The sequence below is a fragment of the Nerophis lumbriciformis genome, linkage group LG35 (genome assembly GCF_033978685.3).
Source record: "Nerophis lumbriciformis linkage group LG35, RoL_Nlum_v2.1, whole genome shotgun sequence".
Classification (NCBI taxonomy): domain Eukaryota; kingdom Metazoa; phylum Chordata; class Actinopteri; order Syngnathiformes; family Syngnathidae; genus Nerophis; species Nerophis lumbriciformis.
Window position 1 is genome coordinate 17,230,043 of NC_084582.2, and position 13,835 is coordinate 17,243,877.

General features: G+C 40.6%; 1 protein-coding gene across 2 annotated transcripts in view; it reads right to left on the minus strand.

The window, feature by feature from the left end:
* tenm1 (teneurin transmembrane protein 1) overlaps positions 1–13,835 on the minus strand; it is a 503,386-nt gene that overhangs the window by 317,149 nt on the left and 172,402 nt on the right. For both annotated transcript variants that reach the window (XM_061927525.2, XM_061927524.2), the window contains exon 4: positions 11,766–12,009. In XM_061927525.2, the coding sequence (XP_061783509.2) occupies positions 11,766–12,009 (244 nt within the window). The remainder of the gene's footprint in view (positions 1–11,765; positions 12,010–13,835) is intronic.

The following is a 13,835-nucleotide window of genomic DNA, read 5'->3' on the forward strand; positions in this document are numbered from 1 at the left end:
GACCCATTACCTCCCTGCTTGGCACTCAGCATCAAGGGTTGGAATTTGGGGTTAAATCACAAAAAAATATTCCCGGGCGCGGCCACCGCTGCTGCCCACTGCTCCCCTCACCTCCCAGAGGATGATCAAGGGTGATGGGTCAAATGCAGAGAATAATTTTGCCATACCTAGTGTGTGTGTGTGACAATCATTGGTACTTTAACTTTAAAGGGGAACATTATCACCAGACCTATGTAAGCGTCAATATATACCTTGATGTTGCAGAAAAAAGACCATATATTTTTTTAACCGATTTCCGAACGCTAAATGGGTGAATTTTGGCGAATTAAACGCCTTTCTAATATTCGCTCTCGGAGCGATGACGTCACAATGTGACGTCACATCGGGAAGCAATCCGCCATTTTCTCAAACACCGAGTCAAATCAGCTCTGTTATTTTCCGTTTTTTCGACTGTTTTCCGTACCTTGGAGACATCATGCCTCGTCGGTGTGTTGTCGGAGGGTGTAACGACACGAACAGGGACGGATTCAAGTTGCACCAGTGGCCCAAAGATGCGAAAGTGGCAAGAAATTGGACGTTTGTTCCGCACACTTTACCGACGAAAGCTATGCTACGACAGAGATGGCAAGAATGTGTGGATATCCTGCGACACTCAAAGCAGATGCATTTCCAACGATAAAGTCAAAGAAATCTGCCGCCAAACCCCCATTGAATCTGCCGGAGTGTGTGAGCAATTCAGGGACAAAGGACCTCGGTAGCACGGCAAGCAATGGCGGCAGTTTGTTCCCGCAGACGAGCAAACTAAACCCCCTGGATGTCTTGGCTCACACCGCTTCTACCGTCCCTTATGCCACCGAAGATGATCAAGAGAAGAATATCGACCCTAGCTTCCCTGGCCTGCTGACATGAGGGTATGTCTAGAGAATATATTAATTGATGAAAATTGGGCTGGCTGCACTCTCAAAGTGCATGTTGTTGCCAAATGTATTTCATATGCTGTAAACCTAGTTCATAGTTGTTGGTTTCCTTTAATGCCAAACAAACACATACCAATCGTTGGTTAGAAGGCGATCGCCGAATTTGTCCTCGCTTTCTCCCGTGTCGCTGGCTGTCGTTTCCTTTTCGTCGGTTTCGCTTGCATACGGTTCAAACCGATATGGCTCAATAGCTTCAGTTTCTTCTTCAATTTCGTTTTCGCTGACTGCCTCCACACTACAACCATCCGTTTCAATACATTCGTAATCTGTTGAATCGCTTAAGCCGCTGAATCCGAGCTAATGTCGCTATAGCTTGCTGTTCTTTCTGCCATGTTTGTTTGTGTTGGCTTCACTATGTGACGTCACAGGAAAATGGACGGGTGTTTATAACGATGGTTAAAATCAGGCACTTTGAAGCTTTTTTTAGGGATATTGCGTGATGGGTAAAATTTTGAAAAAAACTTCGAAAAATATAATAAGCCACTGGGAACTGATTTTTAATGGTTTTAACCATTCTGAAATTGTGATAATGTTCCCCTTTAATAGACCCGCTACAGAATGAAGAAAACTGACTGTTGGGGAAAAATGTTTACAATTTTATAAGAAATACTAGAATTTAAGCAGCAAATGCAGGTCAGTGGTTTTAAAGGGGTTTAGGTAGGGATGATGCTTGAACCCGGTTTTCCCGGTTGTTCGATAAGAAAAGAACCGAGTCCTCGGACTCGAATACCTTTTTGAGAACCGGTACACGTTATCGAGACCACTATAGTAAAGAAAAAGAGTTGGTTCTTTATTCGAATCCCTGGGAACGAATCCCGTCACGACCAGAAATGCCCCGTGAGACATCACAAGAAAAGACATCACGTAGCCAGGGGCGCTGCTAGGGATTTTGGGCCCCATGAAAAGAATCTTTACAGGGCCCCCAACATAGTGTCATTATTTTTTCTGTATTATAATGTCATCATCATTAGGGGCCTCTCTGGGCCCCCCCTCCATCATGGGCCCCTAGAATCCGTCTCCTTTACCCCCTCCTTTACCCCCGCCTGCACGTAGCTCAGTCATTTCAAATGACTCATTTGTCACGGTGGGGTGCGGTTCGTTCCCGGGACGCAAAACTGACGGCTCCAGACGAAAGCGTGCAGGTAGGAGATGATTTATTTCTCATACATCATACACATTACAACAGACAGGAACGAAACAAAAGGAAAGTGTGCCGTTCGCACGAGAAGCTAAAGCAAAAACTTATTTAGCACAGGAATACTAGAAGCTAAAGTAACTTTAGCACAGGAATCATGAGCTCGAAAACCAGAATGCCAAAGTAACTGTTGCAAATGCAAACAATGAAGCCACGACGAGTGACCGGAAAAGGCAGGCTTAAATAGAGTCTCTGATGACCAACAGGTGCACGTACAATGCAGGTGAAAATCATAAGTAACCATGGTGACTAAAACAAACCCCCGAAGTGCACAAAACAACTAAGGAAGTCCAAAACTAACAGAACATAACTAAACAAAACATGATCCGACCACATCATAATACATCACAGTTTCATATCATTTCACTTTACAGGAGTAGGAAGAAGTAAAGCTTTTTTAATCCTACCCCTTTCCCACTTCAGAGCGTTTACAAATATATACATCATTTACTGACCTTTTTATAATAAAATATCTGTGAATTAGTATATACAACAGTTTTGAAATATGTAATTCATTAATTCAGTCTTTATTAAAGGCCTACTGAAATCCACTACTACCGACCACGCAGTCTGATAGTTTATATATCAATGATGAAATCTTAACATTGCAACACATGCCAATACGGCAATTTTAAATTTTGCGCGAAATATCCTGCTGAAAACGTATCGGTATGATGACGTCAGCGCGTGATGTCACGGATTGTGGAGGACATTTTGGGACGGCATGGTGACCAGCTATTAAGTCGTCTGTTTTCATCGCAAAATTCCACAGTATTCTGGACATCTGTGTTGGTGAAAATTTTGCAATTTGTTCAATGAACAATGGAGACAGCAAAGAAGAAAGCTGTAGGTGGGAAGCGGTGTATTGCGGCCGACTGCAGCAACACAAACACAGTCGGTGTTTCATTGTTTACATTCCCGGAAGATGACAGTCAAGCTTTACCATTGGCCTGTGGAGAACTGGGACAACAGAGACTCTTAGCAGGAGGACTTTGAGTTGGATGCACAGACGCGGTATCGTGAGTACGCATGCAGCTGCGGCTTCCAAACATTTGATCGCTTGCCCGTACGTGCGTGCCGCTATGTGCATGCCACGTACGTAACTTTGGGGACTTTGGGGAAATATATGTGCTGTATGAACTTTGGGGAGGTGAACGGTACTTTGGGCTGTGGGATTGAGTGTGTTGTGCAGGTGTTTGAGTTGTATTGGCGGGTTATATGGACGGGAGGGGGGAGGTGTTTGTTATGCGGTATTAATTTGTGGCATATTAAATATAATCCTGGTGGTGTTGTGGCTAATAGAGTATATATATGTCTTGTGTTTATTTACTGTTTTAGTCATTCCCAGCTGAATATCAGGTCCCACCCGCCTCTCACAGCATCTTCCCTATCTGAATCGCTCCCACTGCCCTCTAGTCCTTCACTCTCACTTTCCTCATCCACAAATCTTTCATCCTCGCTCAAATTAATGGGGAAATCGTCACTTTCTCGGTCCGAATCGCTCTCGCTGCTGGTGGCCATGATTGTAAACAATGTGCAGATGTGAGGAGCTCCACAACCTGTGACGTCACGTTACTCGTCTGCTACTTCCGGTACAGGCAAGGCTTTTTTATCAGCGACCAAAAGTTGCGAACTTTATCGTCGATGTTCTCTACTAAATCCTTTCAGCAAAAATATGGCAATATCGCAAAATGATCAAGTATGACACATAGAATGGACCTGCTATCCCCGTTTAAATAAGAAAATTGCATTTCAGTAGGCCTTTAATATACTGAGATAAAGAATATCTTATTTTCAATAAGGTTGAAAGTATTTCTCATAATTCATCTTCTTTGTACTTTGTAAGCACTATTCATTTGAACAACCTCTTAAACTGGATCATATTAGTACAATGTTTAACTTCTTTACTTAATCCATTCCATCATTTAATTCCACATCATTTTAGCTGTTTGCAATTTTACCAAATCATCGAACTTTAATATTTTTGACTCAATAAAAAAAGTGTTTATATGTTCTCTATATCCAACATTATGTATCAGTCTAATTGATCTTTTTTGTAACACAGTTAACGAATGTAGCGCACATTTGTAGTTATTTCCCCACATTTCTGCACAATAACTCAGATATGGTAATACTATAGTAGCGAGCAGTAGAGAATGTGAAGTGATTTGTTAAACCAAATATTGTGTTTTTTTCCATATACAACAACCAATCTGGACTCGATAAGAGAATCGATAAGGAATCGGTTCGATAAGAGGATTCGATAAAAGGCTCAAACTCGATAATTTCTTATCAAACATCATCCCTAGGTTTAGGCCAGCATAGACAGTCCTAATTGCCCAACACTGACTGCTGGTGATTAGGAAACTATTAAGAGGGATGTGGTACTTGTTTTTTTATCTAAAAAAGTGTTTTTACACCCTGCCCCAGGTCACTTTGTACTCTCCTCGTGGCATTAATAGTGGGTGAAGGTGTGATATGTCAGAGCAATGCACAGCTTTTCCTGACTTCTTGTCTGTTCATGCAGCAGAGGGTGTGAGGTCACGGGCTGCTATTGGGTCTTTCAAGGGCCGTTGGAGGACAAGTCATTAATGTGGAGCCAGACAGCAGAATGATTGCATCGGAGAACACCGGGATGCAACACAGTCCATGCCATCGCTTTGTCTTATATGAGAATCATCATATTGAATATAACTCAGTATGAGATATTCACTCCAAAAGTGAACGGAGTAGAACATTACATGAAAGAAGAGACACTACCGAATCACAGAAAGTTTGTCAAGATATTTGCAGGAAATTTAACTTTTGTCATGTCTGTGTGATCATGTTTTGTTTTAGTCATGTTCGGTTTTGTTTTTGGACTTTTTGTGCACTTTTGTTTTGTTTTGTCACCATAGCAACCATTAGTTTTCACCTGTCACGTCACGCATCTGTTTCACGTTTTGAGTCAAGCACCTGCTTTCACTAATCATGTCTACAATATTTAAGTTCATTGTTTTCAGTTTGTCGTTCTGGAGACATCCCACAATTATGCTCTGTACATTCCTGACACTTGTTTTCATGTCCATCCTTCATGCTGCTACTTTTGTCCAAGCCAAGTAAGTTTTTGTTTATTAATGCTATAGTCTTTTGGTTTCATAGTTTGTTCTCCGCCACTGTGCGCGCTTTTCGTTTGTGCTTTTTTTTAATATATTAATTAAATCATGTACTTACATTCCCGTCTCGCCCGAGCCAACTTTCCATTGCATTCCGGAAAAGCAAACACCCAGGACCAAGTCATGACAACTTTAAATTTATGACACAGATCACATCAAAATTAACCTGACTCTCGCCAGATATTTGTAGTTTGTTGAGCTCCACACAAAGATCTGGGCTCGAGGGCATTGCAAACTCCTTCAAGATAGCAAAAAATAATGAACCAATCAGGATTGCTGGGCGGAATTTCAGAGATGTGACGTAGCACCGAAGCGACTGTTTGATTCAAACAACAATGTCGGCACGCAGCGAGGAGTCGTGTGCTGCCATTGATTCTGCATATTTTCTTTGCACAAATGACATTGATCGTCTACTGACATTGCTACGTTGTTTCAGTAAAAGTTATCTAACTTTTCGCTCTGTCGTTATCAAATATGATGGCTGTTCTGTTTTGGATTTCCCAGCGTCGCTCTCATCAGCGTCACGGGTTGATTTTGATTAGTTTTTACAATGCCTAGGAAATACATCTCCTATTGAGAAGTCCCAGATTCTTGTGTGGAGCTCAGTGAACTACAGGTATCTGGCGAGAGTCAGGTTACATCAAAATACTTTTATCGTAAACCCTGCTTTTTCGCTGTTATTTGGTTTCGGGCCTGACCATGGTAAATGCATTACCACAAAGAAAGCTGGTTTAAAACCTTCTAAATACGGTTTTGAACATTATGAGAGCACTCTAAACATTAAGTAACACCTACATAGCTACCTTTACACTCGCTTAATCCAATAGTGCTGCAAGAGGCAAAGCCAATGGGCGACTGAACAGTGCACTCTTATTGAGTTGGTCTCATCTAGTGACTAATACCATTGTAGTATTGATATGTTCGAGTTCATTAGCCATTGTACGCTTGAAATGCTGAATATCGGCCAAAAATACATAGAACATGCTTGAAAAAAATCAATCTGCGAGAGAGTGAAGCTGCAAACTTGAAAGTGCAATGTTGCGAGGGACAACATATAGTGCAGAAAAATATCCTTTCAATGGCAGGGTTTGGATTTTGTTTAGTTTTTAAGACCCAGAAACAGACTGGATTCATTTGAAGGTTCCTCTTTCTCTTGTTCACGATGTCAGGCTGTCAGTCTTTCATTGTGTTTCTCCTGCTCCCTTTGTCTAACTTATGTGGCCTCGTGGCAGTTTTACACGAGAGACAGATGACAGCCATCCTTCTCTGTTGGCCTCCCTTGCTCTGCCCATCCACCCATTCAGCATGGGCTGAAGGCTGGGAGTCAAATGGGGGACACAGAGGCTGCACATGAAGCAGCCACACAGCCCTAAGGGTCAATGCTAGTTCAAGTCTAAAAGGAGATAAACACACACACACACACACACACACACACACACACACACACACACACACACACACACACACACACACACACACACACAGAAAACAAGAACAGACAAAGACATGACAAATGCTCATGGGATGTTCACTATGCTGGGGTCACTTCACTGTCAAAAATGATTAATTATCAATACACATTAATAAAAACAGGATTTATATTTAGTTATATTTGCCAAACCGCAGGGATTGAAAGTCTTCTCGCGCTTTAAAAATGTTTCACTGTTCTTTCCAGTTCACTGCTTTTGATCATCTCAGACAATATCTGATGCCCAGGAAGCTCAGAACTCCTATATTGGGGAGCAAATTTCCCCTGAGACAGGAAGTAAATGAGAGATCCTGCATGCTTTTCTGAAAAGTCTACTGCCCTAGGGCTATTCACAAGGTATACCCATGCAGATACAGTATATGAGAGATGTGTGTATACATTGTCATGTTTTGGTAGTGATATGAAGAAAAGGCAACGAATCGGTCACTGGACTATAGTGTTTATATCAAGTATTCCTTTATAAACACCCAATGTGAGACCTGTAAGAAATATTGACGAGCCATAACTCTACCCCTGCACAAAGTGGTCACACTAAAAAGAGCAGTACAGCCGAAAAGGAAATCTTTGCACACTTGAAAAATTCTTAATCAATACATTTCAATATAAATTGTTATATGTGAATTATATATTTGTATGTGGATGATATATTATGCATAAAGGAAAATGGCCCTGTTCTTGACAAGACCTGATTTGTTTTTTACTTTTTGAATAAAGGTCAAAGCATCCATCCATGCATCCATTTTCTACTGCTTGTCCCTTTCGGGGTCATATTTTATATATTTTATATTATATTTGTACTGTTTATACATGTTATTATCCTCTATATTGGAATGAGCTCTGAATGAACATATAACTAAATACGAGAACAGGAGGTACCAAGTAAGATAAAGCTATTTCACTAATAAAATAGTAGCCATTAACTTCTGAAATGTAGAATACAGTGATTCTCTGTAGTACGTGTATTATTAGTATGCCAAAAGATTCACATTATTAAAGTACAGTGTTTTATTTTCCTATTTTCAAACTAGGGTTGTCCCGATACTAATAATTTGGTACCAGTACCAGCATTTATATTGATACTTTGATACTTTTCAAAACTTTTCAAAGTAAAGGGAACTACAAAAAAAGTAAATATTGGCTTTATTTTAACAGGAAATCTTACAATACATTGAACATATGTTTCCTATTGCAAAAGAACCATTTTAAAAGGTTAAAATAGAAATTGAAAGGCATTAAACACATTGGGCTTTTCTTGTTGCACTCAAAGAACAATTTACAATTTTCCATATTACATATAGTCTGCCATAATCAAATATCAGGTTAGAATATAATAAAAAGCTGTATTGACATTATGTTACATGTTTCATGATTTATGGTTGCCAATCCTGGTCTGTGCTTTAAGAAAACTACAATTATTAGTAAATACTAAAAAGAAAACTATGGATTAATGTACACAGATAAGCCATGTAGCAGGCAAGACACACATTGTTAAAGATAAAACACAAATGGTGTCATGTCTGTATTATCATGTTTTGTTTTAAGTCATGTTTTGTTTAGTTTCTGTCTTTTCACTCCCTTGTCTGGTCACCATAGCAACCATTGGTTTTCACCTGTCACGTCACGCACCTGTTTCACGTTTTGAGTCACGCACCTGCTTTCACTAATCATGTCCATAGTATTTAAATTAATTCATTTTCTGTTGTTCGACCTGACGACAGCCCCGCATTTATGCCCCCTGTCACACTCTGTCCTCCGCTGCGCACTTCATGTCCATGCCAAGTAAGTTTTGTTTCGATTCATGCCACAGTTAGTGTTTTGTTTAATTGTTCATAGTTTTTTGCCCCCGTGCAAGTCTTTTGTTTTCATTAGTCAAGTTTGTACATCCGCCTTGAGCGCGCCTTTTGTTCGTTTGAGTGTTATTATTAAATTATGTATTTACCTTCATGCCGTGACCAGTCCAATTCACTTGCACCTCGGGAGAACAAACCACACCATAGTCCAAGTCATGACAAATTGTAGGAATTTGTTACATAATTCAGTCATTTCATTTGTATTAGTTGATGCTAATAGGGCGGTTTTAGCTCTGCTATTATTTGGCATCAAGCCAAGCAGCTGTGTGCACGTCTACGTTTCTACATGTGCACAGCAGGGGAGCTGGTTAACTCATGAGAGTAGTGTGTGTGTGTGTGTGAGTGTGTCTGTGTGTGTGAGTGTGTTTGCAGGAATGGCAATGTGTTGGCTGAGTGATGTCATTGAGTGAATGAGCGAGTAAAGAAAGAGAGGGAGCGCGTGCTCTGCGCCGTCGAGTAATGAACGGGTCTGGTTGTGTCCTGCAAATCTAACAATATTGTCACGACTCGATGACCTCGTCTGACCCGAAAGCAGAGCTGAGCAGACCCACTGCCAAGGAAAGGGAAGGGTGTTTTGCCCGACGAAAACATCGGCCCTAGAGGGAACGTCTGCCCTGTGCTCCTCGACTACGGTCTGCATGGGAGCCGAACAGCAAGAAAGGTCCAACAACAATTAATACCTGTCACTATTTTTAACTCCTTGTGCACATCTGAATGCTTATTATTAAATGATTTACCTAAGTTTGAAGCAAAGGTGTTGATACTAATCGCCTTATTTGGTGAGGCGTGTCTTAAAGCAGAACTTACAGCGCGGCGCTCCCTGTTAAAAGTGTTATATTTTTCTGTTTTTTGTTTTGAAGCCCAAATACCGTATTTTTCGGAGTATAAGTCGCACCGGAGTATAAGTCGCACCTGCCGAAAATGCATAATAAAAAAGGAAAAAAACATATATAAGTCGCACTGGAGCCCGGCCAAACTATGAAAAAAACTTCGACTTATAGTCCAAAAAATACGGTACCTCTATATTGCGCTTCACGCACCTTATTTATTAACAAGTAGGATTGTTGTTTTTTTGCCATTCTTCCCATCCACGATGTTATTGCTTGTATGCACTTTGTGTGTGCGTTTTGACACTCAACATCATGCGCCTCGGCTTTGTCACCGCCGCACAGCATCATAAACCGTACTGGTATTTTTCAAAGGTAGTATGGTACCATTTCCAATTCATTAGGACAGCGGTATACCGTACAACCCTAATTCAAACACAGTGTGACTTTTCAAATGGTTTATAATGTAAAAGTGGCTAAAATGATAAATATACTGGTTAAATAAAACATCTGCCTTGTTTTTAATGAATACTTAGGCCAACTATGCTTCTGTATTTTAATGTTGGTCATTATGTTGGTACTTGGAGAGCCAAGCCTTTTCTGAGGTGATACTTGGTGGAAAAAAGTTTAAGAACCACTGGTATAAGTAATAGCACTAAACAATGATTAATTGTATTTCACTTGGTGGACATTAATTTCAATTAATTATCATAATAATAATGGGCTAAAGGCTAAAATTTTTATATTTTAGAAAAACAATCCATCTCTGATTTTGATGTGACCAAATGTATTTTAATTTAGTGAGTGCCTTAAAAGGGCAAATACTGTTTTCAAGTGGATATGTCAATATTTGTATTTTAAGCCATACTAACTGAAGTAATTGTCAAGATTGCTGCATTAGTACAACATTTTATTTTATTATATTTTACTTTGAATCTTTGAAAAGTGCTGCTGGGACCGCTGGGACCAATCGAAAAAGCTTTTAAAAGCTATGTGTGTTTACAAAGTTTGAATAAAAAGCAGCAGTGTTGCACAACATGTGGGCAATTAAATTGCTTCCTTCCAGGGATGACAACATAAACATAGTATAACAAAAATTATGCAACAAATTGTTGCAGAGTTTTAAAACGTTTTTTTTTTATGTTTGTATTGAGAAAAGTACAAGCATACACATTGTAAATCTAACAAAAATAAAAATGTAGGTTGGTATCAGTATATGTTACACAAATGGTCTCCGGCCATCCCTAGTTACAATGCACTTCTGACACGTCCGTATAATGACACTAGTTGGGCTGATGATTCATTTAAATGGTCACTGAATCTAATTTGATTCTATTCTTAGTCTTTCCTTTAAATGAGATAAGATCTAATTATGGTCTAATGCATAACTTATTAAAACTGCTTCTTCTCGTGTGGCAGCCTGCCAATCGCACCCTCAATGCCAGACTTCAGCCACACCGAGGTCTCATTAAACATGCAAACATATTAAAGTTAAAGTTAGTTTGCACCTTGCTGCTTCCTTCTCAAAATCAGCCTCACAAATGAGAACGTGCAGAATAACTCCATGATCAACTATTACTTATGCACCTGGGAAATACCTAATTCAGTTTGATGGGATGAAAACCCATAACCTCATAGCTGAGCATTTGGAAAAAAAAATGTTTTTCCAGGTGCCACAGCTGGAGGTGGAATTTCAATATGTTCCCAAAAAGAGGATTTGTGCTAGATACTTGGTTTTGTTTTGGGAGGTATTAACTCATAATAGTCCCTTGGTGGAGTTTCAGAGGTGTGGTAAGAGAATCCTAAAAAACCTGAGAGATCCACAATGGCTTTGATGGTGTGCAAAGACTTGTTATATTACCCATGAGGCTTGTGTGCTGCTCCACTTTTTTTGTACACTTTCAAAACATCCAAATAAAGTTCTTTACCTAATTGTTCTTCACAGATATTGTGAAGAGTTGCCAAGTCCTGATGAAACCGTTGTCTTTAATGTAATGGCTCTCATTTGTGAGATTAAAGAAATACCTTAATCAAATGACATTAAATTGAAGTAGCGATTGCCTTGAAGAGCCACTTATTTGAACAGTCATTTATAAAAGACAAATCCTTAGATTTGGACTGAAAGCATTTTGGAAAAGACAGCTCTATGTCTGTTCCAAATGTGAAGTTGAATGTATGCTGAGGTTTCATTTGTTCAAATGAAACTTCAACGTACATTCAACAATTTTGAGGTCAAGACAACAATGTTTTCCCATGCGCGGCATTTTCTTACCTGGTCTCTAAGGGAATGTTGCTGTTCAGCACCCAGCTGTCATGAAGCTGCGCCTGGTCCGTGCTTGAACCGGTGTCTGGCCCCTGGACGCCCTGGGTGGCCTGACATCGCGTTGGCATGGTCTTCCTCTGCAGACTGACTTGAGTATAAGGGGCCGGGCGGGCACAGGTGCAGGCGTGGGGTGGTGGGGGAGGTGGCGGTAATGGTCGGAATGTGAACTGACCACCTGGACTGCTGGGCAACTCTATGTGGAAAAAGGGATGTACATAAACATAGTTGTGTCAGCAACCAGTTGCATATATTACAATTACTGTACACGTGACGGTGTGGTGCCATCACTGTGATTAAAGGGGAACATTATCACCAGACCTATGTAAGCATCAATATATACCTTGATGTTGCAGAAAAAAGACCATATAATTTTTTAACCGATTTCCGAACTCTAAATGGGTGAATTTTGGCGAATTAAACGCCTTTCTGATATTCGCTCTCGGAGCGATGACGTCACAACGTGACGTCACATCGGGAAGCAATCCGCCATTTTCTCAAACACCGAGTCAAATCAGCTCTGTTATTTTCCGTTTTTTCGACTGTTTTCCGTACCTTGGAGACATCATGCCTCGTCGGTGTGTTGTCGGAGGGTGTAACAACACGAACAGGGACGGATTCAAGTTGCACCAGTGGCCCAAAGATGCAAAAGTGGCAAGAAATTGGACGTTTGTTCCGCACACTTTACCGACGAAAGCTATGCTACGACAGAGATGGCAAGAATGTGTGGTTATCCTGCAACACTCAAAGCAGATGCATTTCCAATGGTAAAGTCAAAGAAATCTGCCGGAGTGTGTGAGCAATTCAGGGACAAAGGACCTCGGTAGCACGGTAAGCAATGGCGGCAGTTTGTTCCCGCAGACGAGCGAGCTAAACCCCCTGGATGTCTTGGCTCACACCGTCCCGAAGATGATCAAGAGAAGAATATCGACTCTAGCTTCCCTGGCCTGCTGACATGAGGGTATGTCTGCAGAATATATTAATTGATGAAAATTGGGCTGTCTGCACTCTCAAAGTGCATGTTGTTGCCAAATGTATTTCATATGCTGTAAACCTAGTTCATAGTTGTTAGTTTCCTTTAATGCCAAACAAACACATACCAATCGTTGGTTAGAAGGCGATCGCCAAATTCGTCATCGCTTTCTCCCGTGTCGCTGGCTGTCGTGTCGTTTTCGTCGGTTTCGCTTGCATACGGTTCAAACCGATATGGCTCAATAGCTTCAGTTTTTTCTTCAATTTCGTTTTCGCTACCTGCCTCCACACTACAACCATCCGTTTCAATATATTCGTAATCTGTTGAATCGCTTAAGCCGCTGAAATCCGAGTCTGAATCCGAGCTAATGTCGCTATAGCTTGCTGTTCTTTCCGCCATGTTTGTTTGTGTTGGCTTCACTATGTGACGTCACAGGAAAATGGACGGGTGGTTAAAATCAGGCACTTTGAAGCTTTTTTTAGGGATATTGCGTGATGGGTAAAATTTTGAAAAAAACTTTGAAAAATAAAATAAGCCACTGGGAACTGATTTTTAATGGTTTTAACCATTCTGAAATTGTGATAATGTTCCCCTTTAAGGGCCATAAATAAACTTGCCTTCATATTGTATCTGATTTGATACATTTCTAGTCTCCCTATGAATAGATACTTTGCTAGTGCAACACTGGGTCTTTAAAGTGCTCGACTTAATCCTCACCCGCCAGCCCAAACTACCCATATGATGTTCGTTATGAGATATGTAGCTCAGCAGAATGAGCTAGCCAGCTGTAACCCGCTCACACTGGTAACCTCGAGGTCTATCTGGCACTTTTTAAATTAATTATTTAACATTATCTTATGCTATAACTCCTCCTCCCCGTCCCCATGATGCCTTCTATATTACCCCAACCTTCCTTCTCACACTAATTGCCGTTCTGCCAAATGGAACATTTTGTTTTTTGTGTGTCTGTGCTCGGATGCTTCAGATAGGACCAGTTTGCATGTATGTTCATGTGAGAAGGCAGCTGTGTATGTGTTTGTATTTATTCA